This window comes from Phytophthora sojae, assembly GCF_000149755.1.
Source record: "Phytophthora sojae unplaced genomic scaffold PHYSOscaffold_15, whole genome shotgun sequence".
Classification (NCBI taxonomy): domain Eukaryota; phylum Oomycota; class Peronosporomycetes; order Peronosporales; family Peronosporaceae; genus Phytophthora; species Phytophthora sojae.
The window spans coordinates 1,031,921-1,059,826 of NW_009258129.1; the positions used below are offsets into that span (position 1 = coordinate 1,031,921).

At 55.6% G+C, this 27,906-nt stretch overlaps 10 protein-coding genes across 10 annotated transcripts; 4 read left to right on the forward strand and 6 right to left on the reverse strand.

Annotated features, from left to right (window-relative positions):
• Positions 1-318: 318 nt before the first annotated feature.
• PHYSODRAFT_247554 (hypothetical protein) lies at positions 319-1,998 on the reverse strand (the record flags this gene model as incomplete). The annotated part of the gene is made up of 1 exon (XM_009540583.1): positions 319-1,998. The coding sequence occupies one exon, from the start codon at positions 1,996-1,998 to the stop codon at positions 319-321; it is 1,680 nt and encodes a 559-aa protein (XP_009538878.1).
• A 983-nt stretch (positions 1,999-2,981) lies between these two features.
• PHYSODRAFT_342199 (hypothetical protein) lies at positions 2,982-5,761 on the reverse strand (the record flags this gene model as incomplete). Its single annotated transcript, XM_009540584.1, has 8 exons — positions 2,982-3,122; positions 3,211-3,365; positions 3,427-3,692; positions 3,782-3,869; positions 3,940-4,201; positions 5,305-5,403; positions 5,436-5,613; positions 5,694-5,761. The coding sequence occupies 8 exons, from the start codon at positions 5,759-5,761 to the stop codon at positions 2,982-2,984; spliced, it is 1,257 nt and encodes a 418-aa protein (XP_009538879.1).
• A 1,690-nt stretch (positions 5,762-7,451) lies between these two features.
• On the forward strand, positions 7,452-7,820 carry PHYSODRAFT_342200 (hypothetical protein; the record flags this gene model as incomplete). Its single annotated transcript, XM_009540585.1, has 1 exon — positions 7,452-7,820. One exon carries the CDS (start codon positions 7,452-7,454, stop codon positions 7,818-7,820), a length of 369 nt encoding a protein of 122 aa, XP_009538880.1.
• A 60-nt stretch (positions 7,821-7,880) lies between these two features.
• PHYSODRAFT_342201 (hypothetical protein) lies at positions 7,881-8,267 on the forward strand (the record flags this gene model as incomplete). Its single annotated transcript, XM_009540586.1, has 1 exon — positions 7,881-8,267. The coding sequence occupies one exon, from the start codon at positions 7,881-7,883 to the stop codon at positions 8,265-8,267; it is 387 nt and encodes a 128-aa protein (XP_009538881.1).
• Positions 8,268-8,428: 161 nt separating this feature from the next.
• PHYSODRAFT_379230 (hypothetical protein) lies at positions 8,429-8,914 on the forward strand (the record flags this gene model as incomplete). Its single annotated transcript, XM_009540587.1, has 1 exon — positions 8,429-8,914. A coding segment is annotated over one exon (486 nt), but the record flags the coding sequence as incomplete, so codon positions are not given.
• Positions 8,915-10,979: 2,065 nt separating this feature from the next.
• Positions 10,980-11,258, reverse strand: PHYSODRAFT_533370 (hypothetical protein; the record flags this gene model as incomplete). Its single annotated transcript, XM_009540588.1, has 2 exons — positions 10,980-11,019; positions 11,101-11,258. Coding segments are annotated over 2 exons (198 nt in total), but the record flags the coding sequence as incomplete, so codon positions are not given.
• A 711-nt stretch (positions 11,259-11,969) lies between these two features.
• Positions 11,970-13,384, reverse strand: PHYSODRAFT_342203 (hypothetical protein; the record flags this gene model as incomplete). The annotated part of the gene is made up of 3 exons (XM_009540589.1): positions 11,970-12,079; positions 12,122-12,413; positions 12,458-13,384. The coding sequence occupies 3 exons, from the start codon at positions 13,382-13,384 to the stop codon at positions 11,970-11,972; spliced, it is 1,329 nt and encodes a 442-aa protein (XP_009538884.1).
• Positions 13,385-19,159: 5,775 nt separating this feature from the next.
• On the reverse strand, positions 19,160-19,561 carry PHYSODRAFT_532947 (hypothetical protein; the record flags this gene model as incomplete). Its single annotated transcript, XM_009540590.1, has 2 exons — positions 19,160-19,276; positions 19,364-19,561. The coding sequence occupies 2 exons, from the start codon at positions 19,559-19,561 to the stop codon at positions 19,160-19,162; spliced, it is 315 nt and encodes a 104-aa protein (XP_009538885.1).
• Positions 19,562-20,108: 547 nt separating this feature from the next.
• PHYSODRAFT_247548 (hypothetical protein) lies at positions 20,109-20,614 on the reverse strand (the record flags this gene model as incomplete). The annotated part of the gene is made up of 2 exons (XM_009540591.1): positions 20,109-20,507; positions 20,576-20,614. The coding sequence occupies 2 exons, from the start codon at positions 20,612-20,614 to the stop codon at positions 20,109-20,111; spliced, it is 438 nt and encodes a 145-aa protein (XP_009538886.1).
• Positions 20,615-22,182: 1,568 nt separating this feature from the next.
• Positions 22,183-27,738, forward strand: PHYSODRAFT_342205 (hypothetical protein; the record flags this gene model as incomplete). Its single annotated transcript, XM_009540592.1, has 8 exons — positions 22,183-22,456; positions 22,529-22,665; positions 23,723-23,796; positions 23,834-24,049; positions 24,127-25,252; positions 25,452-26,137; positions 26,206-26,776; positions 26,851-27,738. The coding sequence occupies 8 exons, from the start codon at positions 22,183-22,185 to the stop codon at positions 27,736-27,738; spliced, it is 3,972 nt and encodes a 1,323-aa protein (XP_009538887.1).
• Between the last annotated feature and the right edge of the window lie 168 nt (positions 27,739-27,906).

Sequence of the window (27,906 nt, forward strand, 5' to 3'; positions counted from 1 at the left end):
CTTCAGGTCGGAAGACAAAACGCGGTTAAGTGGATAATGCTCGTTCTTGCTCATTGCTTCCTTTAGCTTGGTGTCAAAACTGGTTGGGAGGGAAGCTACGTTCCCAAATCCGACGGCACGAAAACACTTCTCTGCCGCTTCCTCGACTGCGAGGAGCTCCGATCCATAGCGGGTTGTTTCTATCTCTATTACTGCCTTGCAGCGCAGTGCAGTCAGAATCCGGTCGCTTCGCACTTGGTCCGTCGTCACCTTCGTCTCATATCGCGCGACTCTCGAGAAGCAGACGCGTCCAGCGACTGCACAGCGGCGTCGCTGGACTTATAACATCTGCATCTGCTGCTGCTGCAGGTTGTGCATCTGGTGCTGCGGGTACCCGTTGGCCGAGTAATACATCATGTTGGGCTGCTGCTGCTGTTGCTGCTGCTGGGACGCAGACTGTTCACTGGATGCGGGGGCCTGGGCGGACTGCTGAGTGTAGTATCCACGCGGAGCCTGCTGCTGCTGCTGACCGTAGGCCGCAGCGGCGGCGGCGGCGGAGTCTGCGGCGCTAAGGTGGTGGTGGTACTGCGTCGACTGGGCCGGGTACGGCAGGTGGTGGTTCGGCTGTTGCTGCTGTTGCTGCTGCTGCTCCTTGTTCACTTCGAAATAGTCAACCCTTCCGTCCGGGTGGTGCTGGGGCAGCTCCGGCTTGGCGGCCCAGTGCTGCGTGTACGGGTTCTTCATCTGCTCGGCGGTGCGGGGCGCGTAAGCCTGACGCTCCATGGTACCAGCGGGCTTGTACATGCTGCCGGATACGGGCGGCAGAGCGTTGTTGTCCACCGGCATGTAGTGACGCGCGGCGCCGCCAGCCTGCTGCAGGCTGATGGGCTCGTACGACCGCTGGTCGGCGTGAATCTGCAGGTACTGGCCGGCGTTCGGCGCCTCGTAGCCCTTGTAGCGCATGTCCATCTCCACTCGCTGCTGCACGTACGCGGCGCGAGAGTCCACTTGGCCGGCGATGTGTGGGTCACGCAAATCCTTGACACCCATTGCGAACGTCGGCGTAGTAATCTGTCGCATATCCATCATGTGCTGAGGAAGAGAAGCACCGGGCATGCCGGCCGTCGCGAGCTGGTCCTTGGGGAGCTTGCCCTTGGCGGCGTTGGCGTGGTAGGAGCACTTGCCCTTCTTGCGCGCGGGCTTGTTGCAGCCGGCGTGGTCGCAGCGCTTGCCGCCTCCGTGCTCGGCGCAGAAGCCTCCGCCGCGGTCGTTCTTGGTGCAGTCCGGGTGCTGGCAGAAGCGGCTGCCACCGTGGCCAGCGCAGAATCCCCCGCGCTGGGCGCCCTTGTTGCATCCTTCCTTCTCGCATCGCTGGCCACCGCCGTGGGCGCGGCAGAAACCTCCTCCCTGGCTACTCTTGGTGCATCCGGGGCTCTGGCAACGCAGGCCACCGCCGTGGGCCTTGCACAGGCCGTTGGACTGGGACGCCTTGGTGCAGCCGGGCTGCGTGCAGCGCTTGCCTCCGCCGTGGCGGATGCAGAGGCCCTGGCCCTGACTGCTGCGCTCGCAGCCGTCGACCATGCAGCGACGGCCGCCACCGTGAGCCTTGCAGAGACCCTTGGAGCGCACGCGCTTGGTGCAGCCGGGCATGGTGCAGAGGCGGTTGGACTTGAGCGACTCGTTACGGGCCGGAGCAGCCGCGGCCGCGGGCTTGGCGGCAGCGCCGTTAGCGGCTGTGGCGGGGGAGGCGGTCTGGACCTTCGTGACGCTGGTGGGGGACGTGCTGGCGGACGTGGCCTCCATCTTGGAGCGCGAGTTCGGGGCCGGGACGGGCTCGGCCTTGGGCTGCGTGGCCGGCGCGGAGCCGCTGACGGCGGCCATGGAGCTGTGCACGGCCTGGTCGTGCAGCGCGCGCTCCTGCGCGTACTGCTGGTAGGAGGCCGGGTCGTAGCTGAAGGCCTGCGCAGCGGCCGAGGAGGCCTCGAGAGCGGCGGCGGCGGCGGGATCTTGCGGCTGCATGGCGGCGGCGGCGGTGCTGCTGGACTGGGACGCCGAGGACGCGGACGTGGAGGCCATAAAACTAACTGCCCCGACTCCGGCAGAAAAAATACTTGGGGCCTTGGCGGAGACAGGCACCACGGGCGAGTACCAACGGCCTGGTAGGAAACACAATGGTAAGCGCAGGACGACCACTCACTCGGCTTGGCCCGGTTTGAAGGGCCCCCCCCTCGCGTTCTTGCACAGGAGCGGGAAAAAAGGGACAGCCGCGCGGGTAGGGGAGCAGCTGCGACCGGAATTTGAATGCGTCCGGTTGTGAGTGCCCCACTCAAAAAAGTCTCCGCCTGTTGGGCGCCGAGAAGGGCGCTCACGACGGGACGGGGCCCGCTGCCCGTTCTCTTGAGACGCGTGTCAACTGATATGGCAGTTATGCAGCGCGGGGGTCGACCCGAGAGATTCCAGCCCCAGCTCCAGCGCTGCTGCCGTCGCTGTACCCCGCCCAAAGTTAGCCGGGCTAAATGCAGGCAGCCCGGAGAAATCAATCAACCAGCCCAGCCCCCCCATCTGGGCGCCGGCCCTCCAATCGGCGGCGCGCGACGCGGTCGCAAAGGTACAACCCCGGCGCGAGCAGACGGTTTCCGATCCCTTCGCGTGTCCCAAGCCCATCCCTGCGCAGCCCGGTTTCTGGTCGGATGCGTGACGAGAGAGCAGGCGCGGGATCAACCAATGCGCGCGCCCCAAAATGCGCGCGAAGCCCGCCCATTGGCCGGATTCAAACGCAAAGGATCAGCGCCGATTTAACGGCGCCACTGTATGCTTTGCCCCGAGTCGCTCCTCGAGAACAGCAGCAACGCTCCTGCACGATGGGCTGGCCGTCCGTCGGACGGACTCCGTCCTGCACCAGCGTTTGGACGCGCCACCGCCGCCGCCGCCGCCGCCGCTGTTGAAGCAGCGCCGCATGCCTATCGCGGTGATTGCAGTTTGGCCAAGCCAAACTCGAGCCTCTACGGGGCCATTTCGGTGCCTGCATGGCCCTTCTCGGCGCGAAAAACGCTTTCGTCAATGCTGCCTGCATGCCTGTCATTGCCAGCAGCGTCCTGGCTTGGCCGACGGTCGGCCGGTGCGGACAGCTCGCGCTGCGGCGCCTTTCGTCGAGCAGCGTGGCCATTTCAACATTTCAAACGCGCGAGTTCGGCGTGGCAGGGCCAAAGGTGCAAGCGCGCCGTCACTCACGGAGAGAAGAGCCAGAGGCCGAGCCTCGACCTCGACTCGAGGCACTTGGCCGAACGAAACCGCGGCCGACGGATTAACGGCGTGCACGGGCCGGGCCGGCATTTCATTAGTGCGGCGCGACCGCATGGCCCGGCCGACATCCTGCTGTTGAGCGCCTGCCGCGTGCTGTCCGTGAGCTTCACGCCATGCGGGCACTGCCCTACGGCGCCGTAGCACCTTGCTGCAGCCCGCTGGCCTGCTGCCGGGTCATCAGCGTGCTGTGAGTGCGGCACCAACGCTCGCGGAGCTCGCTCCTGTTCGATGAGGTGACGGCGCCCCGGCTCTTTGTGTATCGCAGCACGCCTGCCTCTGGCGGATACACGTGGTTTTCGAGACCCGGGGTCGTCTCGCTCGGGCCGAGCCTCGGTGACGACGCTGTGGTGGGTGAAGGCGGCGCCAGCTCGTAGGATCGGCGATGGAGATCCGCTGGTCCGTATTGCGGCCTGCAGAGAGCGCGGAAGGCCCACCCCCGGTTAGCAATCGCCCGCCGTCGGCAGGGCGTGGCGGCGGCGGCGATCGTCGTGTGCAGGACCTGCACTGCAGGTTGCCCTCGTGCGCAGCAGCATGGGTCGAGGGCTGCTTGGGCGTGCGGTCTCCGCTGCGGCTGCCGTCATCGCGATCTTGGTGACGAGCTCCGGAATGCAAAGAAGGGCTGGCGCAGCGTGGCCAGCGTGGCGGACCTTTCCGTACTGTACGAGCGGCGTCCGCGCTCGTGCACGCGCTCGTCAATGCCGGAGGACACTTTGGTTGAGGACCTCCGCATTCGTTCGCGCGCGGCGGTGCCGCCCGCGGCCTCCCTCCATCTCCGTGGCCGCGCTCTTGTTCTGGAGCTCTGCGGAGTCTCGCCGCTCGGCTCGTGCACGGCGCCGCGGGCACCTCCGCGAGCGAAATGCTCCCTTTTCTGCTGGACGGCCATTTGGATGGCCGGGGCTCCAAGAAGAGCCTCGGCCGCCTTATGTCACCAGCGGCGTGCCGTGGCGCGGACTGAGCGTTGCGCTTCCCACTTCGGTCGGCAGCACCGCCAAAGGCACGAGCAGCAAGATGGCACGGCCGACCTCGCAGGTTGGGCCGAGTCGCAGCAGCACCGGCCCTGCCTGTGCCCCGCGATCTTGCACCAAGTTGAAGCTTGGCGGCCTCTCTGTTGCTGTATTATCAGGAACTTCATACATGTAATGCATCGTATCGACTCCCAGCATATTAGCAATACGCCCGCGTTTGCTGTAGCCTACAAGGCCCATACTGGCGCTCGTCTCCGTCGCCGCAGGTGACAAGAAGGCTGCCACGTGTAATGTGCGGGTCGTGACAGTGGGAGACCGCGAGCTGCCGCGAGGGATTAGCGCAGGGAGCACAAATGCGAAGACAACGCTGGCGACGCCAAAAAGCAAAGGAGCCTCTGCATCCTCATCTGTGCACTGGGAAAACAAAGCCCCGCGGCATATCCTGTCCTAGGTGGCGACGCCGAGGGCATGGCGCGCGATTGCAACCCTTCCGGTGGAGCGCTGTATTACAGTACATCCGTGCATGTACTTGAAACACGGTGCAATGCACGATCGAGCTGCAAGCTTCAAGGCGCTGTAGTCGTAGGCTCTGCATTCGCTGGTTCCAAACGGTGTGCATTCATGCACCACTTGGAATTTAAACCGTAAAGGAACATATACCACCTTTAGCTACCATCTTGCTCCGCTCAGTCCCCCAGCGATTGCTGCGCTCACTGAGGACAGAACCACAAGTTGCATCCACTAGCTGGGTCCTGGGTTATGGCAAACCCGTCGACTCAATCAAAAGCATTATCGCGCTAGCGTCCAGTTTTCCGCTCAGGATACCACACGAAACAAGTTAAGTCAACCTCCTCTTGAATTTGATTTTGTTTCGGTTTAGACGGCTAACTTAACTCAATGCCGCGCACTGCTGCAGCGTCGTCTACGGATCATGGTCCTGCTGGGCATGTGCCCGCGGTAGTAGCCCAAATACACGGGTGTACTCCAACCAAATACCACGAAGGCATCCGGCCAGGGAATACTTTAAGATATGCAAATGCTATAAGAAATATGCAACCCCTTCCTGGCGCTTCGTCGATTCAGCGTCCACCACCTCGACGCGTCCTACCAGCACTTGTTCACCATGTTCACCCTTGTTCTTCACTTCCGTCTCGCCCTACGTCGATCCAGCGCTCACCACTGCGCCACGCTCGTCGGAATGATATCCCACCGCCACGTTTGCATCTCTGGGCAGCATGGCCAGCTGCCTGCACTGTCTCCGCCGTCTTGAGCTTCGTTGGCACCATTACCGGTACCATGTTTTTCTTTTCCGATGTTCTTACCAGCCTTGATTGGCCTGCGGCCGGCACACCCTTCGTTTTCGACCCTGGCCACGTTGAAGAGCCATTGCTGTCATAGAGCCGCCACAATGCCAGCACGAGGAAGTCCTATCACAAGAAGCGCGACATCGAGGCGCGCCAACTGGAGGAGGAAGAGCTGAGGCTGATGGCCGCGGCCCAGCCCGTGTTGTCCATGGCGCGTCTGTACCGCTTTTCGTAAGATGTAATTTTTCACTAAAACATTTGAAATTTCCACAAACGAAATAGACTGTGCCCCAGTATGCGCTTGCAGCGCCGTCCACCCGGGCCAAACCATAGTGAGTCCAGGACAAACGCAACGGTTGGACGGTGAACCGCAATAAAAACTAGAAACAACCATGAAAGCCATATCACTTGACTTTTGCAAATCATTTTTGTCAATGTTGCACAGAAATCTGGTGAAAGCACAATATACTTATTATTGACACAATATCATATTTTACGGAAAGCTTGAAATCCCAATAATAATAATAATAATAATAATAATAATAATAATAATCCGTTATTCCGGCAATGCAAATCTATAGTTATTCTATCATAATTATTTTGTCCGAGCCCTGCTCCCGAGGATTCCTCCCAGGAAAGCCAAGGACCCGGATCCTTGGAGGCGACCCCTGAGACTTCTCCGCGACCCGTCAATTTTTGGATTCTACTGAAAACGTTGGACAACAGATGGATAAAAGATGGATAGTCGTTGGACGGCAGGTCCAACGATGTCCGTTATCGAGTTGCGTCTATCCTGTTTGGCGACTCAATAGCCGAAAGTTGGACCGCGTACACAATAATGTGTGGCAGATGTGGGTTCGCGGGTAGAAAAGCGGGATAAAGCAAGGCACCAAGCGACCCAAGCTACTGGTGAACTATCACGCGACATCACCCAAGGACCATCATGACGCTGGGTTCCGTAGCTCGACGCTGAGCGCCGTAGCTTCGCGCTGGGTGCCTTAACTTGGCGCATGTAAGGATCTCATCGTGCTGGTGGCTACACGCAGGTGCAGAAGGCCCGCCAACTCACATTCTTGACTGGCAGGGTGCAGCCAAGGTCTAGAAGACGCGCTGTGCCGTGGGTTCTCATACCAACAACACTTTTTGTCTTTCGTTCTTTTGCCAAACTAATATCTACGATTCATGCGTACCTTCAAGCTTCATGGCGGTGTGAAGTTGCACCCGCCACGTTTGCCTGAGCATTTTTCTCTTTTTAGGATGCACCGTTTTGAACGCACTATAAAACTGCTGCTGACGAGGCATGGCGAGCATTTGGACAGAGAGTTTTTGCACTTTGTCTCGTGAAAATGCAACGAACATATATGTTTCCTTTTATACGAGGCGTTGATCCAAAACCGCACCGGCCTTCGGTCACTTGCAGACCGCAGACCGCGCTCGTACTCTCAACGGGCTCGCCGTTAGGGGCGGAATCCAGGTAACTACTACATACCTACACACACTCGCTCCAAGACTGGCCGGGCGATCGAAAACTCTTCTGTCACGTCCGATAGCTGATCTCAGGGATGGTCTAGATTTAGCCCTATAGGAGCAGTATACGTTGGAGAGATACCACGACACTTGTTTAGCACATCGCAATTCTACGCAGTACCTATCTGTATCTGATTGGTAGAAAGGTAAGCCAATAGGAGGTCAGTGTAGGTACGACTCACCGTAGGTATAGTGAAACCAAGTTAAAATAGATATGCAGATGTAGGGCGGCTGTGGAGGCTTCGCGAAGCTTCCATCCGCCTGAACTGCAGGGGCGGCACTCTTAGTTCCGCACGCCCTCCCCCAAGACAGCACTTCTTCCTGTTAAACTGGTAGCACTTGTTGGTCCCAGCAACCTGACTACAAGAAGCCCATGCTGACGAACGCCCAGCTACGAGCCGAGATCGACCGGCTGAATCAAGCGATGGCAGAGCGCACGCGAGCGCCCACCAATCTGCCCAAGTTCACCGGCAAGCGGGGGGAAGACGTTCGCGAATGGCTGTTCCAGATCGAGAACGCCTGTCGCATCAACGGAATCCAAATCGAAGACGCGAGCGCGCGTCTGCCGGGTATCGCCGGGTCGGCGATGGAAAAGCCGGCCTCAGGATGGTTCCTGCACTGGTCATCGACGACGAGAAGTGAGGAGCACACGTGGGGGATTTTCCGTGAGCATGTGCTCCAACACTTCGAAGCTTCGAACTACCAGGCCGTCTTGCGAGAAAAGCTGCAGCGACTCAAGTAAACGGCGGACATCGAGACCTACAACGGCGAGTACTCTGCTCTTATCTTCCGAGTTGAGGGCATGAGTGTACTTGACCAGGTGCTAAGCTACGCAAACGGTCTCAAGCCTCGTACCCGTAGCTACGTCAAGTTCGAGAACCCAGAGACGCTGAGCGCGGCTATGGACCTGGCGATCAAGTGCGAAGTTACGCACTTTGTGGACGACGTGCGCGACCGCCAGTCCCGCCAAGACAAGAGGAAGATCTTCACTGATCAAGCTCCCAAGCAAGACAAGCCATTCAAAGGGAAACCTTTCCGCGGCAAGGGACGGTTCAAACCGAGGTCTGACTCCAAGCGTACTGAAGGCCGCACCTGCTATCACTGCAAGAAGCCTGGCCACATCAAGGCCAACTGCTTCCTCTGGAAGAAGGAGCAAGAGAAGCAGGGAAACGAGGAACCACGTCAGTGAATGAGGGTCCTGGCGTGGGCGAGAGCGTAACCGGGACACCAAAGATTGAGAATATCAGCTTGAACGTTCTGTGCGAAAACCCTCTGGTCTACAAGTCACGTCCACTGTTCTCCGTAACAGGTGAAATCAGTGTTGGTGACAAGTGTCTCGCGACACGAAGCATGTTGTTGGACTGTGGAGCCACCACGATCTACGTATCCAAGCGTTGGGTCGAGGAGCACAAGCTTCAGACAACCAAGTTCAGCGACAAGAACATTCGTGTCAAGCTGGGGGACAACCAAATTGTCGAGGCGGAGCTTGAAATTCTGCTGATAGAGATTCTGGTCTCGAGGCTGGACGACGCCTACAAGTGTGTGGCAGTCGTCTACCCGATTCCAGACGAATTCGATTGCATTCTTGGAATACCATTCTTCGAAGACATGCAACCACATATTGACTGGAGAGGTCGACGAATCGAAGGAACGAGAACGAGGACTCTGCACTGGAAGCGAACAGGGAAGACCTGTGAGCCGATCGAGGAAGGCGGACCGGTGATTACCTCCGGGCTTCGGAGATCTGTCGAGGCGAAAGGCCTGTCGGCGAAAAGACCCGATTCCTGTCGAGGTGCCGCGCTGGAAACGGATGTGAAGCTCACGGTTAAAGTTGTTGGTGACGCAGTGCAGAAGAAATCCCTAAGTGTTGTCCGCGGACGACATGATGACGCGCAAGCTGGCAAGAGTTCAGCTGGAGACGACGACGTTGCGACGTCTGAGCACGAGAGTACTGTAGTCGAGGCTGATGGAAGCAGCAGTACCAGGGGTGGAGACAACGCCGTGGAGAAGATGTTCACGATGGGAGTCGTCGACGAGAGTGGTATACAGACCAAATACACCACGCGCAAGAAGTTGCGGAAGTTCCTGAGAATCAAGACCAAGACGAGCGACGAGCCTGACTTCATGTTGGTGCTGTCGAACGAGACGATCAAGCAAGTTGCACGTTCACTGCAACACCGAGATCAGCCCGACAACGTTGGGAGTGCGAAAGCACAACGCTATCTGGAGACAGACTGGGACACCTTCCGAGAGAATCCAGCTTTCAATCTTCTCATGGAGTATAAGGACAACGTGTTTCGTCCAGAACTACCCGAAGGTTTACCAGAGAAGCGTGACATCGAACACCGGATCGATGTGAAGGGTCCAAATATGGCGATGTACCGGCAGCAGTGGCGACAGTCGCCGGAGCAGCAGCGTGAAATCGTGCGCTGGGTCGAAGACATGGTGAAGAAGAAGCTGATTCGACCAAGCATCAGTCCCCACGCAGCCCCAACATTCTGTGTCCGGAAACCAGTCGGCTGGAGAATTGTTCACGACTACCGGTACTTGAATTCGAACACCGTGCGTCAAAGTATCCCGATGACGAGGAAGGAAGACATCCTTGACGCCATGTCCGGTGCGTACTGGTTCTCCACGATGGACCTGATGTCCGCGTACTACCAAGTGCGCATGCGGGAAGAAGACATCAAGTTTACCGCATTCCAAGCGCCGAACGGTCTCTGGGAGTATCTCGTTCTTCCAATGGGAGTTTGCAACGCGCCAGCAACGATGCACAGATTGACATCGAAGCTCTTTCGAGACTTGAAGAAAACGAAGTCGTTCTACGATGACATCTATGTTTTCACCAAGTCACCGAAGATCGAAGACCATCTGGACGCACTGCGGAAAACACTTGACAGCTTGCGTGATAACAAGTTGTACGTCAAGCTAAGGTGCAGACCATCAAGGACTGGCCTGTACCACGGACGCAAGAAGAGCTTCACAGCTTCCTTGGCTTGACAGGTTACGTCCAGCGATTCTGTCCAGAGTACGCATCTCTGACAGCCTCCATGTTTGCGCTCTTGAAGAAGAAGAACAAGCGGAACGCCAAGATTCATCTCAGCGACGAGCAGCTGAAGAACTTCAAGGAGTTGAAGCGGCGACTGTGCAACCCGCCAGTATTGCACTTGCCGGATATCAGCAGCCCCATGCATCTGCGTACCGACGCAAGCAAGTTTGCTGTCGGTGGAGTCCTTTTTCAAGTGGTGGACGGAGTTGAGCGCCCGATAGCGTACACAAGCCGGAAGATGAAGTCGGCGGAGCTCAACTATCCGACTCAGCAGCAGGAGCTACTAGCGATCGTTCATGCGCTGGCAGCGTTTCGGATCTACTGCCTGGACAAACCACCCATCGTCGAGACAGATCACAAAAGTCTCGAAGGACTGTTCACCCAGAAGATGGCCAACCGTCGACTCGCTCGCTGGTACGACATCCTTGCGGAATACCAACCGACGTTCTCGTACCTTCCCGGTGCGAAGAATGGCATCGCAGACGCGTTAAGTCGAAGGTCAGACTTACAACCGGAGACGAAGTTCTTCCACGACTTACGGGTGACCAGCTTCGACGACACATCCTTCGGCCTCGCGATCAGCGAAGTAACGGGTGACTCGGAGCTGATTACGCGCATCAAGAAAGCGTACAAGAAAGATCGTGATGTCCAAGCAATCTTGACAGCAATCAAGCGACGCAAATCCGACTCATAACCAAAGCGCGAACACCAGCAGCACAAGAAATACCGCTGCTACTCCGAAGCGAACGGGTTACTGTGGTATCAAACGCCTGCAGATGACGCTCCACGGATTGTCGTGCCCAACGATGTGAAGTTGCGACAGACAATTATCAGCGAGTGTCACGACACCAACTACGGAGGCCATCCCGGTGCGGAACGTACGTACTTGACACTGGCGCGCCATTGGTACTGGTCAAAGATGTTGAAGTCCATCCAGAAGTTTGTCGCCGACTGCGAGCCTTGTCGGAGGGACAAGCCGCGGTTGACGAAACCTCCTGGGTTGCTCGAGCCACTCAGTATTCCAGACGAGCGTTGGAGATCCATCTCCATGGACTTCATCACTGATCTGCCGCGAACGGAGCGGGGCGTCGACTCTATCTGGGTCGTCGTCGATCGGTTGACCAAGCGGTGTCATTTCGTGCCAACCACCTTGCTCCGTTCGAAGCCGATCTGGGCTACATTCCGCTGAATCCACTTCAACTTGCATCCGAGCAACTTGAGAGTGTCCCCAAGAGTCGCCGCGGAGCAGAGTTTCACGAGCGACAGGCGGCGATTCTCTTACGCTGGCGCGAAGCGTTAGCTCAGGCCCAAGAACGGATGCGCGACGTCTACGACCGAAACCGTGTTGAGCAGATCTTCGAAGTTGGTGACAGGGTATACTTGAGCACGCAGAATCTGAACCCGAAGCACTCCGGCTTGCCCAACTCCACCAAGTTCGGACCCAAGTGGATTGGACCGTACACCATGGTGCGGAAGATTCATAACCACGCGTACGAGCTCAACATCCAGGCTGGCAACAAACTGCATCCCGTCTTCAACACTGCGTCATTGAAGCCGTACAAGGAGCTGACTCGCTTGTCGAGGCCAAGCGACGTAATCTTAGCGGACGGCAGCATTGGCCAGATCGTCAAGGCATTACGTGCAAAGCGAACGCGAAAACGGCGGATCCAATATCTTGTGGAGTGGGTGGGCGAGGAGAAACAAACCTGGGAACCAGTGGAGAACTTGTCGCAAGTCCCAGATCTCATCGCGGAATTTGAATCTACAAGGCGAAAGAAGCGTCGAAAACGGTGAAGCAGGATCAGCTGAAGGGGGGCTCAAAGGCCTACATGTATTCCCGTATTACATCCCCTCGTGTTGCAGAACCTGCTGCTTCATGCGCTTCTCCCGCTTTTTCTGCGTTTTCGACTTGCGCTTGCCGTGGCGACACTTGTATCCTGGTTGCAGCTCCACTTGCGCCATCCATTTCACGTGCTGAATCTACTGCTGGTAACTCAGAGGAAGAACGTCCACCGGCGGGTTCTTGCGGGCATTGAAATTGTCAAGAGCCAGAAGTTGCTTCTCCGGACCATGGTTAACCACGACAAAGCAGTGCCCGACATCATTGCGGCCAGCGCTGACGACGTAAACACCGGGTGCTTGTTTGCGGCAAACACCTTGGAGCGTCGTGATGTTGGCACTTGACTCTGGAAGAGCGTTTCGGAGAAGGACGTCGTAGTTCAGTGACACACTCTTGCGCTGCAGAACTTTGAAGAACTCCGTCACGTCGTCGCGAGACACACCGTACTAGGTCGCGTGTCTTCACACGCATCCCACATCTCCATTGTGACTAGATCCGGCTGTCCGAGATAGTACAAGGCCGAGCGGAAAGCATCCATGAAACAAGTACCAGCCTCCGACGCGGAATCACGCTCCGAGTACCGATAACAGAAGGTGCGCTTGTCTCCCGATTCCTTCCAAGCGTCCACCATCCTCACCATGTAGCGCGTCGACGGTTTGTCGAGCTGCTCCATCCAGACCCAGCTTAGCTGTAGCGGATTGCCTTCCCATTCCACCAAGTAGCAACGGTGCGGAGCCTTGCCCCTGACATCCAAGGCACGGACGATGTCAACTTCAGTGTTGTAATCCCAAGGCTTCTTCGGGTTGTAGTGGTTCTTGCGGTTGTTCGACGGGTGCTTTTTGGGCGCCGGAGGAAGCGGCATCGGATGCCACGTCGAAGTCTCGTCACCGCGACGCAAGCGCGAGCGATCAACCTGAGGCAGGCCTTTATCGTCGTCACTATCATCGAAAAGCCTGGATTTATCTTCAGGCGAGGCCTCAAAGGTCTCCCCAAGCGCAGGCTCAACAGCTATCGCCTCCTCGACAGACAACCCTTCCACATCGAGCATGAAGATCAACTCCTGGAGGCGCGTAGGTGGAGAAAAACCACCAACCGAAGCAACAACCTCACGCGGTGCTGGCGACGCAGGCGGCGGCGCCGGGGACGCCGAGCCCGAGTCTGGAGAGCCAAGACCGGGAGAGCGACTGGTGAGCTCTAATTCTTCCCACACACGCACCATCTCTTCGTCAAGACCGGAGTTAGCATCGCTGTCTTCACCAGCAGCGGCCACAACATCGACAATCTGCGCGAGCGCGGCGGCGCATTCAGAGTCTGCCGGCGCGGCCGGCGTGGCGGCGCCAGGCGGAAGCATGGACGGACCATCGAGATTTGCGGTCGCCAGAGGCGACGCAGAGCGCGCGGAAGCAGGAGACTGCATTCCGACAGTAGTAGAAACCGCTAGCGACACAACCATCAGCCCAAGGAACCAATCCAAGCCTCCAAAAACCAGGCCGAGGCGAAGGAGAAGCGAGGTTGGACTAATTCCTCAGGCGACAGCCGGAAGCGTCGCGGTTCTCTGTCTTTTTCGGGAATGACAAGTCGGAAGGGCGCGCAGCCAGAGAAGGGGTGAGTGTATCTGATTGGTAGAAAGGTAAGCCAATAGGAGGTCAGTGTAGGTACGACTCACAGTAGGTATAGTGAAACCAAGTTAAAATTGATATGCAGATGTAGGGCGGCTGTGGAGGCTTCGCGAAGCTTCCATCCGCCTAAACTGCGGGGGCGGCACTCTTAGTTCCGCACGCCCTCCCCCAAGACAGCACTTCTTCCTGTTAAACTATCTTTGCATGTTGGGTGAGACAAAAGGGTAGTGAGCGGCGTGAAAGATGATATGGGGTGCTTAAAGTACCTTGTCAAGCTGGGTCCGTGTATTCATTACGGTCTAAGCAACCCAGCAAAGTGAGCGAGCCGAGAACGTGTGACGGGAAGCGCAAGCAGTCCGACATTGGCAGCCATAGCCCGAGAGTTTCCGCCCTGAGGGTAAACTGAATGAGGAGAGACAAGGGTGTGTGACAACCCGCAGCGAGAGTAGTTCGTGGAGTACAAGTACCTCATGGCCTGCGACTAGAGCTTGCAGGATAGAATGAGCAAGTCTTTAAAGGAATATGTCGTAATGAGGTGTTTCGTGGACCCTAAGGCCCTGTAGCCCCGGAAACCAGATACGTGGGCGCCAAGGATTACGCGTCGTAGGTAATTAGAGGCGATTATAGGGTATTGAGACGAGTGTAGTTGCTAGCTGTTACTAGCTTCTATTATAACGAGGCTAGTACAACGTTGGAGAAGATGTAGCGAGGCGGACAGTTCGTCAGGGGGAACCAGGTGGATTTTGTCAGTCATCCGTGTGTTTGAGTCCTGCGGAACGACCAACACGTGTGCTCTCCCATACACAGTTGCCTGACAACCCTATTACGCTTGACCGTAATAAGCTGAGCGTCATCAGTGCAAAACTTATTAATCGACGTCTTCTCAAAGAATAAGAAGACGTTGATTAATAAGTTTTGCACTGATGACGCTCAGCTTATTACGGTCAATACGTCGACGGGAAACAGGAGCCGGCGTTCGTAATATATGTATATATACCATACATGGTTCGATGTCTATAAGCGTTAAGAAAAGCACTACAGTAGTGTGTCGCCCTATCATAGATAGTACCCACAGTTAAAGGTGGTTTTACTTGTCCGTAGGAGACGCACGGTAAACGTTCCATTATGCATGGTTTTCGCGTACGCAGTTAGTGTATGTACTGTGCTACAGCAATTTTGGTAAATCAGAGCTCATATAACCGATATACTGGATCCGATTTGCTCGATGTTTTTGATGACATATCCATTTTGCTTTGCTTGTAGCTGCCCGACGTGTCGCTGTTACAAGCCTGATGGGGAAGTGATCCAATCAGCTATAGCAAATCTTATGCAATCGCGGATACATGCAGTTCCGTTTGTCTTTCGCGTAACGCATCGTGTAACACCGCTCGAACAGTCATTGTCTTATACATGACAACCTCGTACTTACCTGGATCTTATTTCCTTCGATACAACTCCCAATTTACTTTTGGTCCTTTTTTTGTTCTAGCCAAAACCCCGCAAAGTACATCGTATTTAAATTCACTTAAGTACGAGGTACTTAAGTGAATTTTGGTCCTAGATTCTAGAACGAAAAGCGCTGAGGATATACACGAAAGTGACTTTCGTGCATTTGCAAGGTTATTTATACTGGGATAGGAAGCAACATTAGTGCTGCTATCGCAGACCAAATAGGATTATATCCGTGGTACGTCAAGTCAAACGATGACCCCTCTTGATATCTAACTGGTATATTTTTTTGAAACCGGTACGACTCCGGTGCCGAACTGGGCCCTCCAAAAGGTTTATATGCGTGGGCAGATCCAACCGGTGTGCAACCGACGACACTGGTATGAATTAGTACATATATTCGAGCAGTTAACGAATTGAAGTAAAGAGAACGATTGAGGCGGGCTGGAATAGCACTAGAGATAAGCATTTGCATTTCCAAGTACTTCGAAGTAGAAAACTTCTACAAGTTGCAAACAGATCTCAGCCAAGGTTCGCAATTTTAAAATTTGTAAAGCGTTACAAGTTGATATCTGGCATCTACAGTCTAAAGTTCAATTTTTCCCGGGCAGATGGTGCGGCTGCGAAGCAGGCGCAGGAGATGACCGTAGCTCATTAGAAAAGTAATCGATAAAAATAAAGACTGGGCTTATACCAAGATCCTCCTATACCAGCCTTCGCGGAGCCCTAGTTACGCAAATAGCACCAAAGGCATGAGCTCGATCGTCGTGTTGCTTCTACTAAGTATTCGATTATACTCTCTTAATTACATTGATAGTCCCCGGGGATAGATGCACAGAACAGCCTTACTCGGGTTGCTACAGCCTCAAATACCACTTTGAGCGCTTATGGCGAGGTTGGAACTCATTTGAGGCACCTGCTCCAGCGCTTTGACGTGCTGAGAAAGATGTTGGCTTCCGACTAAGGCCAGCCAAGCTGAATGACTGTGCTGACGGTATGGCTTCAGCCGCAAGGGCGGATGGAGACTCATGTTAGATGGGATGGCTAGCGTGTAGGCGTTTCTCTGTCGTGCCGCTCCTACGCCGTGAACGGTCCGTCGAAGTGCGGAGCAAGCTTTTTGCTCCAAAGTTGGAAACAACACGTTTAGGCAGATTTTTAGAAGCTAACAAACCAATAAACCCTTCTTGAATTCATTTATGTTGCCCTTGCCATCTGCGCTCAACGTTTGTCGATCGACACAAGGTGCAATTGCATATTGGACAAACCGAATGACCGCTTGTCTGCGCTGCACGAATGTAATTGCGTCCGTGCTGAACTCGTTCAGCTCGCTTTCAGCAGTAGGCCCGGCCTTTGCGTTGATCTTCACGGTGTCTGTGTCCTGCACAGACCCGTATAGGTGCGCGACTAATCACGCGCCGCTTGCACAATACAGATGCTGTATTTACTATTAAGTAAGGCTACTTAGGGCACCACTACTGCGGACCTTAATTTGCTGATAAAACAGCAAATTGCTATCAATTACCGAACGGTCACTCCCAACGCACGCATCAAACTAAGATAACAAATAAATTCCCGACTCGACAGCAAATCTGCTCAATTTGCTTCCACGTTTACTGTCAGAAGCAAATCATCGGATCCGAGATTTACGGCGACTTTTTCACGTAATTGAATCAGTTATGCACTATGTTTTACCGGACAGTGGGCACAATGCTATGATCTCAATTGGTACAGAGAAATATTGGCGAAGAACGGAGATGCCGCATTCAAACCGCGGCCACACCTTCACCTCTTTGCTTCGACGCACCTCAACACTTGCAGCAGCTTAGCACCCGTCCCGCGCCCCGCCCGCCTCACGATTCAGCCACCGCTGACGAGCAGGTGCAAGAGCGAAAGAGATGCGTGTCTCCGCCTCACGCCGCGAGCAGGATCAACCAGACCAGGTAGAGGAAGCGGCAGCGGAAGCACACCGACGTCCTCGCCAGCAGCACCCGGCAGCTTAAAGAGAAAAGATCGAAACTGGAGATCAGGCGTCAAGCCACCCAGCAGGCGTCCCCGCGAACGGAACCGTGTGGATCGAGTACTGTTGAAGACAACGGGAAGGCTATGCTGCGCGGGCGAAACTAAGTTCATTGGGAAAGGCAAGGTGCTGGCCAAGGTTTGGCTAGCGATCTGCCACCTTCTATTAACCAACTGAATGAGAGCAGCCAATTTGTTTCGGGTCAATTTGCATAGGATGAGCATCTGTTAGATATGTTTTCTTCGGACGGTAGCATTTTAAGGACGCGCACTTTAGTAGGAAAAACCGTTCTCAAATGCGTCCTTAATGTTTCGTTTGTCAAGTACGGCTCGGTGAGAGCGGCGGTAGCCTGTGTAGAAGAACTCGCTCGTTTTTCCGGATGTTTGAAGGTACGATAAGGTGGGGTGTTGCTGGATCATGGTAGGCTACGCTTCCTCACCAGAGTTGCGCAAATCAACTAAAGAATCATCGTAGCTACGCTCGTTTGCAATAGCCTGCATCCGTGCTGTGCCTGGGACGGGTAGCTCTTCAGTAATTGCTGTGCGTTTGGCTTCGACCTCCACGCGGACGCAGATACACCAAGCGCTCTGGCTGCTTTAGCCCGTGACATTTTTTTTCTTTTTGGTGAGCCGGCGCTGACACTGGCATCTGAGGGGGTGACCATGCAACTGGCGGTTACGACTGCGACTAGTGAGGTGGTTCTGACCCGTGAGATTGACGCGACAAATGCTACTGGCGAGATTGGATTGTTTCTGGATGGAGGGGTTGAAGTTGCTGATGTTGCAGTAGTCGATGCAGTGGTCACCGCGACTTTACGATATTTTGTGGAGCTTGACGAATTTAATAATCTGAAGCTTGCTGAGGACAATGTGGGGGGGGGGGGGGGGAGAGGGACATAGTAGAGAGAAAGAAGTCGCCGCTTCAAGTTCGTGGTCTTTTTAAAAGACACCAGCGAAAAAAAACCAAAACCTTGTCGGGGACAGACACTTAGCGAGCGTTTTCCTGATCTCAAAACCATTTGGAACGAGACGAAGAACGGCAAGCTCGACTTTTTTGAGCCGAAGAAGGATTCCAATTGCGATCGTTCATCACCACCGCTATTACCCCGCATTATACAGTATGACTAAGGGCTATCGATGCAACATCTGCGGTTGCAAGAAAGTATGCCAAGTTGATTTTTACAACTCGATTTGGTACGTGAGGAAGGATTTTCGTCCGCAGTGGAACGAGGAGCGCAACGAGTTCATGTGGGAATGTTTTGCGAGTAGTGCCCGAGTCGTACACTGGAAATGCGAAAACATCCGCATTATGAGTGGCAAATGAGCGTCAACCAGCGTACCTCGTCGAAAATGCAAATTGTCCAAACACAGTTGTGCTGGGTGGACTTCGGCAATTCGCTTGCAGAAACCCACTCACACCTAATGAGCGAATGCGATCACCAAAAGAATGGAGATCCTCGTCTCGTAATGGCCGACAGTCACTCCAACTATTGGTGCATTTATGCAGATGTTTCTCATCGCACGTGAAAAACAATTCTGAAGAACCGCACCATGAAAAAACAACCCACTGGGTGCCAGTACTGCTGGAATCGAATGGTGTGTTCTGTCGACCAATGTAATTCATTACAGAAGGTGGTTCCTGGTCTAATTCCTGAACTTCACCCGTCTAACGCCCTCAAAATGAATGAGCTCACAGCAGGGTCCCACAAAGTTGTGAAATGAATTTGCCACAAGAAGCACACGTGGGAGGTGAGCCCAAGTAACCGTATCTGTAGTAGAACTGGGTGCCCGCAGTGCTTATACAAGTCCGAGCAGTGCGCCCTCGAAATTTCCCAGAAATTAATGCCGGGCGTGCTCTTGCTTCTTGGGCATTTGTTGTGTATTTAGCCGTACTGATCAGCTTGTCCACGGTGCCTTCAAGTTGCTCGACCCATCTATCTTAAGATGCTCGACTACGTGTGTTGCGGCGAGGCCGAGTACAGCGTCGGATAGAATGTAACTGCCACTGAGGGATGTTAACTGATTGGCCAAAACTTTTCTGGTCGATTTTGTACTTGCTCAAGATTAGTGTCAAAGTAGTGGCAAAATAAGGAGGCAGCTGTATTTTGCTAAAAATTAGTCAATAGCGCTTTGTTGAAAGCCGATCTGATAGTTTTTGGCTTGAACGACTCCCACGCCTTGATGGTTCGGTTGATTGTCTCGATGCGCTTGTCCTTGGCAGTCTTCTTCTTTGGCTTCTGACCCGGTGGAGGCGGGGGTGGCCTTTCGTCCATCCAGAGCTCTTTGAGCATGGCCTTTAAGGGGCCCATGACGCCTACGTCTAGCGGCTGGCACACCGAGGTAGCGTTTTTGGGGAGTGACTGTAGCTTACAACCCAACTCATCCGTTACAATAGCCTCTGATGCTGCCGAGACTTGGCAATCGAGATTGTCAACTAACAACACAGCGTCTTTAGTGATGTGGCAGGCAAGCAGAGATCGTAGGTAGATTTCCCACACACGGGTATCCATCCACGCTTTGGACTGTACCGCATATACGTGTCCTGCATATACTTGTCAGCATAAATTATCCGATAATGCAACAACGTAATGTAAATAAAAATAAAATTCAGAGTACCTTTTGGATAAGTCTTGAGCTCCTCCTGCTCGATGCTACCCCCGGGTTCGCCTCGAACGATGAACAACAATGGCAGCTTCAGACCGTCTGCTCTGATCGTGCACACAGCCGTTAGCCTCGCTGAGTGCTTCTTCTCGGCAGTAATGGAGGCTGGTTTCTCCTTCTCAGACAGCATCTTCGATGGGGGGCAGTCGAAATATATGCCAGTTTCATCTGTGTTGTAGCTAAGCTAGCATCAAATGACCCATAGCTCGCTTTAAACGTCTTAGCGAACTCATCACGTACGGCCATGATATCAAGCAGCTTTTCCTGCACCAATATTGCAACAACCACACGTAGTAGCGTCACAACATGCAGTTATCGATCAGTACAAGAGTATTCCTTTACAATTTAGGGGCATTGCATACATTATAATGGCAAAAATACAATGATACAGCGAATTTACCTTGAGGCCACTTGGCGTTCGCTGCACGAACCCGTGGCGATAAGCGAAGCGGCGTAGTAGACCAGTGAGTCGTACGCCGTTACGGCGTTCTTCTTGCCGTCCACGTAACCGGCAAGCCAGTCGGGGTACTGGTCGCGCACGAAGCTCGCCATGACTTTCGCGGTCAGCACCTCGCAATCCCTGCGGGTGTCCTTCATGAAGGTGACGAGCTCCGCACCAAAAGGCACCATCTCGGGGCGCCCAGGTCCTCGCGACAAGCGCTTCTCACTACCAGCGCAGCCGACGATGTCGTCCTCGGCCTTGCGCCAGTCGTTGAGTATCCAGCGCGGGACGTCCTGCTGCCGCGCTGCCTCGCGCTGGCTGAGGCACGCAGAGCCTCTCGCTTGGCTTTGAGACTGTAGCGTTTCCTCCGCTTCTTAGGGGTGGCAGCGCCTCGTGCGGCAAAAGGGTCCGGCGGCTCTACGCTATCCACGCTTAACGGGTCGTCCACGGCTGCCTCCATATTACCGACTGACAGCCTGAAAATTAGCATATGGATCGATGTATCTGATTGGTTAAATTATATAATTTTAAGCGTTTTGATTGGTTCTAAATGGCGTAGATGCTCTTACGTTGTGATTTGCACGTGGCAGTTACATTCTGTCCGACGCTGTACGGGCTCGTTCTATATTAGGAATAAGCTTGTACACATGGGCAGCGGTTCCGGGTAAGTCAGCCCCAACTGAGCTTACCGCAGCTACAAAATGGGGACAATTATCATATTTGGCTCTAAATAAGCAACCACACGGCAACGTAGAATTCGCCGCTTATTCATCTAATATATTTCCACATTACTCCGAATCACGGAAAGCGAAGTTTCTGCGCTGTAATTGTTGATGTATCGAGGTCGCCGACCAAAGGAAGCGCGGTGACTGAAAATACTTTGTATGATGCGATGGCCTTGCACAACTTCACCAGCTGGATCGAAAATTCTAAAGACTTCAGTAACACAAGTTAAAACTTAGACAAGTCGTAAGCGTGGACGCGCTCTCTGGCTATTGCTCTGGGGTTCGAGCAAACAATTTTGATCACTCTGTAATATTGCTCTAGTCGAAGTTTGACGTAACGCAACCAGACAAATGTATGAAACGCCGACCACTTGCCAAACCGAGGGTCATTCAGCCACGAAGCCATTTAAGCACCGCGTGCATGTTCTGTTGAGCCTTACGTAAGGTTTACCCCCCCCCGTTAGTTGTTGATCCTTGGGGCATTAAAAACGCTCTGCGTCACAATTTGGAATAGTGTGCCGCGAGTAGTGATTCCTAGAATAGTATGGATAGGGACGGGGGGGGGGGGAATCAGATAAATAAATAATGGTGTATATTCGATAAAACGCAGAAATACATAATGGCATATTCGTCATTACTAGCATACATTATGCATAAGTGAAATAAAACGTCTGATTGGTCAAAAATACACAAAATGATTGGCTACACAATTATTCTGCCAACGGCCTGACCTCAATAATGGTATGGTGATTCCAAGAAACCAGAATACATTAGAACTCCACTCCCGTCTATTTAGATGTGAACCAAAATTAATGGTACGGACCTTAGCACCTGATTTACGCTATTTTCCACCCTCTAGCATGACAACTAACATCGGATCGGCACAAAACATAATTCCAGACATAACCTTCGAGAGCGTTGTACTGAATGCCTTCATCCTCCCCACATTATCTCGGCTCGCTAGACCGGGGTATGACTGCCAGCGCCTCGGCGGATGCAAGCCGCCTTGTTCATTTGTTGAAATACAGGTATTGGCGTCTTGGAGAGCCACCTTATATTTTATCCCCTGCGATCACATATGGTATAAATTATTGAGAGATAGAGGTCAGGGTACTGAGTGGAGTGAGCATTTTGCGCAATTATGCTCCATACAAATATCAAGTCAGCATTTCATTTGAAAAATGGCGCCAAAATCGGTTTGGACACGGCTTACCAGCCACGGAAACGTGCACAGTTTGTGGGAAGGGTCTCATTCTGAAATCGACTCTAAGCCACACACAGCCCACCCCACGACATTCAGACCATGCCTCGGGTCCTGCTCACCATGGCTCAGCAGCTGAAGCTGTGTGATCACTACGCGAAGAATCGACGCATGAGCTGCATGGCTTTGGTCGCGTGGTCCCAGGGAGCTTTCGACTTGATTGCTATGCCTGATAAAAGCACTGTGAACAACATTTTACGGGGCGAGGCGAAGCTGCGTGGCATCACAGTCGACTACCAGGACCTACAGCGCGTGCGCCCTGCTCAAATAATGCGGTTAGAGCGTCAACTAGTCCAGTGGTTAGCCCTATATGAAGGTCGGTCAAGCCTCACTTACTAGTCAGTTATTTTTCTTGCTAGAATGGCTGCTCCTGTACTGAAAACCCCAGCGTCCAAGCTTCTCCGCTTCACTCGCGGTTGCTGGTGTAAGCACTTCTTGGCTCGCCACGGGTACCGCGTGCGCCACGCCCACGGTGAGATCCACTCGGTGGACACCTCCCCAGCAATCAAGGGCGCAATGTGTGATGTAGCGCCTTGAGCTTTCGCCCTCGACACTCCGGCAGTTCCCGGGTTGCGTTCCTAGACAGAGAATCTAGGGAACTAGAGAGAGCGAATCTCCTAGTAGATAGACGGCCCGCCCGGACGAGGGATTTATCCGGGGCCGTGAGTTCCCGGGACCTTTACTCGCTATGGGAAAGCAAGGGGTCCTGGGACTCGGTCAGTAACCTCACCTTGTGTACCCCCTTCGAATCGGTTGTTTAGATCAGAGGGAAGGTCAACCACTGAGGATCTCCTGGGAGTCCCGACCTTATGAGTACGCTGGGGTGGTAGCTATACAAACAATCGCCCGGGGACGCTACCTGGTTCCCGGGGCGGGATGGATACGCAACTAAATATACACTGGGTCTTTCGGAGCAAGACTCCCTCGGCGACGGCCGCAAGTAGTTTTCGGGGCGAGACCCCACGGGCGAAACCCGAGAAATATGAAGTGTTCTACCCGTGCCGGCCAGACCGCACTCCGGAGGAACAGATATGGAATGCCTGGGATCCCGGGGGAAACCCTGGCAAATATGATAGAGAGTTTACCTGGGATGAGTCTACGAGCGCGGTTCCCAGAGGCCGCGGCCTTTGTCCTTGTTGTCCTTGGTCGAGATCGACTTGCGCACTTGAGGGGAAAAGATAGACTGAATTATTGCTCCGCCCGGCAGGTGGCCGCCGGGCGTGCTTAAGCATACGAGTATCTCGGGATCTGCTACATATTGGGTTTCACTATACCAGGGTCGTGCTGTCGCCATGCTCCAGCTTCCGGGAACTTCGTCTTGGTCTTGAGTATACTCGGGTCCCCGGGGGGAACCCGGTCCCGGGCCCGCGGGTCTGGGGCAGTTGGGTGCAGTTTCCGGGAACGGTACCGTAGGTGCGCAGTTTAGTGCCGGGACCACACCGTGGTCTCCCGGGTAAAGTCCGAAAGTGTACCGGGTCTAAACGGGAGCCCACTATGCCACCACCGCCCCATTTGTGTCCGTTGGCGCTGAGATGCTTCGAATCGTCTCCGGGCAGAAATCATGTGGGCGACTCCCGACCAGGCGAGGGCAGCACGGGATCTGCTGCACGTGCCGGTATCTCCCGCCGCTGGCCACTTCCAGATTCACCGCGTGCCGTTGATACATCCACTTTGCGGCCGACATGGCTTCCAGTACCGAGTCTCCACAGCAGTCACGCGGGCAAACACCGCGCTCAAGCTCGCCGCCAAACGAAACCATTCATGCAATATCGCCAGCACCGGCGCCGGGTCCGAGTGCACCGGCTCGCGCGGCGTCTCCGCATCCGATGACTCCTGTGGATGACGGTCCGCCAGCGTCGAGCCAGGAGGCTCCGGGGCCGTTGCTTCCGTCCTGCGCCGAGCGGTCCACGTCCGTATCTCCAAGTACGGCAAGCGCTAGTCTCACTCTCGTGGGGGCTTCGCATTCGAGCGACATTGCTGCTCCAGTGCCGGCTTCACGGGCTTCGCCTTCGTCGCCGACCGGGATCCGGGATCCTGGGGCTTCGTCGACACTCTTGTCTCCGGGGTCCCCTTGCATCGCCGTCCTGGCGATCAAGCCGTTCATCGTGCGCCTCCTAGTGTCGACGGCGCTTCGACGGTAGTCTCGGGGGATCTATTGTCTGGTGGCGGGCTGTGTCTTGCTTCACGTCGGGCTACCGCGCCGCCTCCTGCTCCGAGTCCCGAACGCCAGGTGGCCAGTGTCCCCGGGTCTTCTCCGGATCCAGCATCATCTCCAAGCTCCAGTGAAAGGGTGTCCGCCAGCGGGGCCCTGGCCAGCGTCACTTCGGTGTCGATCGCGACCACACGCGGGACACCCGCCCCTCTCTCCCTGGACGGCTCCTCGGGCCCGGGGCCATTGGCACCTGTCCTTCACGCGGGTGTTTCTCCATCCGTGGCCCAGAGCGTCGGTCGAGAGATTACGCGAGCACACCTGGTGGGGTCGGGTTCCTCCGCACTGCCCTCCAGCGACCAGCAACTTCGGCAGGCATTCTTGGCCCCGCCACGGGGACTCGCTTCGTCTGCAGTGGGTGGAGCTATCCACATCGCTCCGCGCGATGCGGACAAGTCGGCACTCAGTACGCTTCTGGGACTTCCGCCTTCACGTAGAACACTCCCCACCGGAGAGGTGGCGCATGCTCGCTTGGGTGTCAGCGTGGGAGAGCCTCCGTCGACGCCTCCCATCGCGTACGTGCCACTCACTGCTGTCGATGTCCGGGGCCTGGTGGCCGATCGTTCGGGTGCTGCGCGGATCCGGGACATCGAGGGTATCGCTCACTTGGCCGTACGGGTGCCAGGGATCACGGCACACGAACTCCAGACGCTAGCGGAGCTGCTTCCTCCTGGCGACGAGACAGCCGGCAACATCCTGATACCCAGCAGGTTGATCGGAGCATCTGACACCATGGCTCCTGGTTCCCGAGGGCGAGCGGCTGAGATCCAAGCCGGACCGCTCATGGACTTGTTCGGACCTGATCACTTCGGCTTCAGAGGGCTTAACACTCATCGGTCCCTACAATTCGCGCTGCGTCGAGTCGAGGAGCTGACAGAAGTTTGCCGTCATCAAGACGCCGACGTCTCGGAAGGATTGCTTGACTTGCCGGAACCTGAATCTGGCACTACGTCGATCCCAGGAAAACCGGCGGAAGGAGGGCGCTGAGTGGCGTACGAGAGTCGCCGAACTCAGGGGCGATCTGCGAGGCGAATATAACGCACTCGTCGAGAGAACCAGACTCATCTTGCAAGCTGAACATGACGATCTGCGGCGAGCCTAGGAGCAGTTGGTCTTGGCTGAGGTGGACAGCTCCAAAGCGCGTCGAGATCTGGCCGTCCTTGCCGCTGAGCAGGGGCAACTCGAGCAGGACGTCGCGCGGCTCCGACGCGAGAACACTCGACTCGAAGCAGAGAACCGCGAGTTCCGGGGCCGACGCACCTTGTTGGACGCGATGTCATTCATGCACTACCTCCGGGGTCAAGGACCCTGGGGATTAGTCGGTGACTGGGAATCTTTTCGCGATGTCGTCGGGGCTTTTGAGCGGGGGCAGCCGGTGCCGTGCCAGGTCTCCGTGTCGGTTACTCGACTGGATGGTGGCGGTTCAGGGGCGCCGTTCCCGGAGCCCTCGACTCCCTCGACTCCTTCAGTTCCTGATCGTGGTCTCGCGCAGGACCGGCCCGCACCTGGTGACGAACTGCCACGTCCAGCCCTGGGCCGCTTGCCTCGGGACCAAGGCCCATCCAGGGACGACGTTACTAAGGATCGACAGGGCCGTGACGTGCCCGGGATTCTGGTCTACATCCGGGGTCTTGGGGCCGATGGGTCCAGCGTCTCTGGGGCACGGGATCATTCGACTGCCTCTTCCTCGGCTACCACGGCGCCGGTACCAGGCGTCGTCAGTCGCGAGGTTCGGTCGGGAGTCACTGGGGGACATCTCGTCGAGGGATTGCTATCAAGTCCGGGAGCGTAGACAGCACTCGGTAGTCCGGTATGTCTTCTGCCCTACGTACCGGGATCTCGAGAGCCGCTTCCAGGGACATAGAGGTTGTTGAGATCGCCGATGACTCGGACTTGGACACCGACGTGGGTCTCGACTCCTCGGGGACCCGGATGTCAAGCGATGGGTCTTGCCAGGTCAGACCAGTTGGGTACGCCCCTGAAACCAATCGACGAAGTGCTTGTTACCGCGCCATCGACTCGGATGCCGACCCTCCTCGACCTGACTCCGAAATCCAACGCCTGCTCCCTTCCGGGTGTGCCCTCGAAGATGTTCGTCTCGATCTGCTGGAGTTCATGCGCATGGACCCTGAGCGGAGGGACCTCCAACAGTCCCAGGGCATCGTTCGGGGAGTCCGGGCGGATGGTATGTTGATACACACGATGCTCCGGGAAAACGTACTGATCGAGGTGCTGCGTCGACTGCTCTGCCTCGGGATCCTGGACGACGTGTGGTGGACCCGTCATGTCCCTGAAAAAAACTTTGAGGCCGCAGTGGTTCTGGCTAACGCGTCTCGCTGGGAGGTCGATGCGAGTCGCCCCTGGCCGGCGATACCCACGGAGCGCTTGGACTCGCCGACGCCTTCCAATTCAGAGTCGGACGCCTCAGTCACTGATGAAAGACGACATGGTGGGGCCTCACGATCACGGAAGAGAGTTCTGGGCTCGTCCGGCCTGGTCAGGATATGGTTCCAGCAACTCCAGCGTCCAAACGAGGGCGCTCAGGCGCACATCGACGTGAAACTCGTCCCGCACAAGGAAACCAAGAGGGGCAACTGGCTCGGGCTCGAGAACAAGCTCTAGGCTCCCGTGACGTCGAACTACCGGAACCAGGAGCACCGTCGTGGATCGTGTATGGCGTGCGTGTGACGCGGGCGAACGTTCGCCACGGCGGGCTACAGTCACTGGGGTTCCCGGATTACCAGTGCCTCCGAGGAAGCCTTCACCTAGTCCAGAACCGACTTCTCACCGGCGACTACATCGGCCTATTGGCAGTGACGAGCACGCAGCCCTTGCTGCCTTGGGACATCATGTTCCAGCGTCGAATCACAGTCTTCTGGTTCTTCAAGCAGTATTCGGCGATGAGCCAGGGACTTCGGAGCCTTGTCATTGAGTACGTCGCACACATGCGCGAGTGGCGTCGAGCGTTCTGGGAGCGGACGCACTGGGTGGAGATCGATCGCAGCGATCCTGCCGTGTCGCAGTTGTACGCGGATCACCGTCGCCGACAACGTGCGTGGGCCGGGGCCTGGAAGGCCCTTCGTGCGCAAATCGAGAAACTCCCCGAGGTCGAGCGTGTGCTCTTCGAGCAGGAGCCCGGGCTCTGGCGTCGTCCACACTTGATCTGTACCTGGATTTTGATGGACAAGTCCGCTGACTGCCCGCTCGCGGGACAGCTCGAGCTCCTGGATTCGCGTGAGCCGGCTCGCGCCTACTGGTCCGTCCCTGATTCAAGCGCCCGGATTGCGGAGAGTGTTGACGTAGAGGTGTGGAGTGCCAGGGTTGATAACGCTGACGAGCGTGCGTCTCGCGTGATACCGGTGCCTCCTGCCATGCCTCCTGTCCCGTGATGTTCCACGTAGGGAAGTAGTCCCTCAGCGACGCCATTTATCTTCGGTAATCTTGATCTTCTTCTTCGGCCTTGTTCAATTTCCTTATCGTATACATGTACTTCCGGGGTCTCCTCAGCGAGTGATCTCAGCTGGGTCCCCAGGCATCCCAGGGGGTCGCACCTTAGT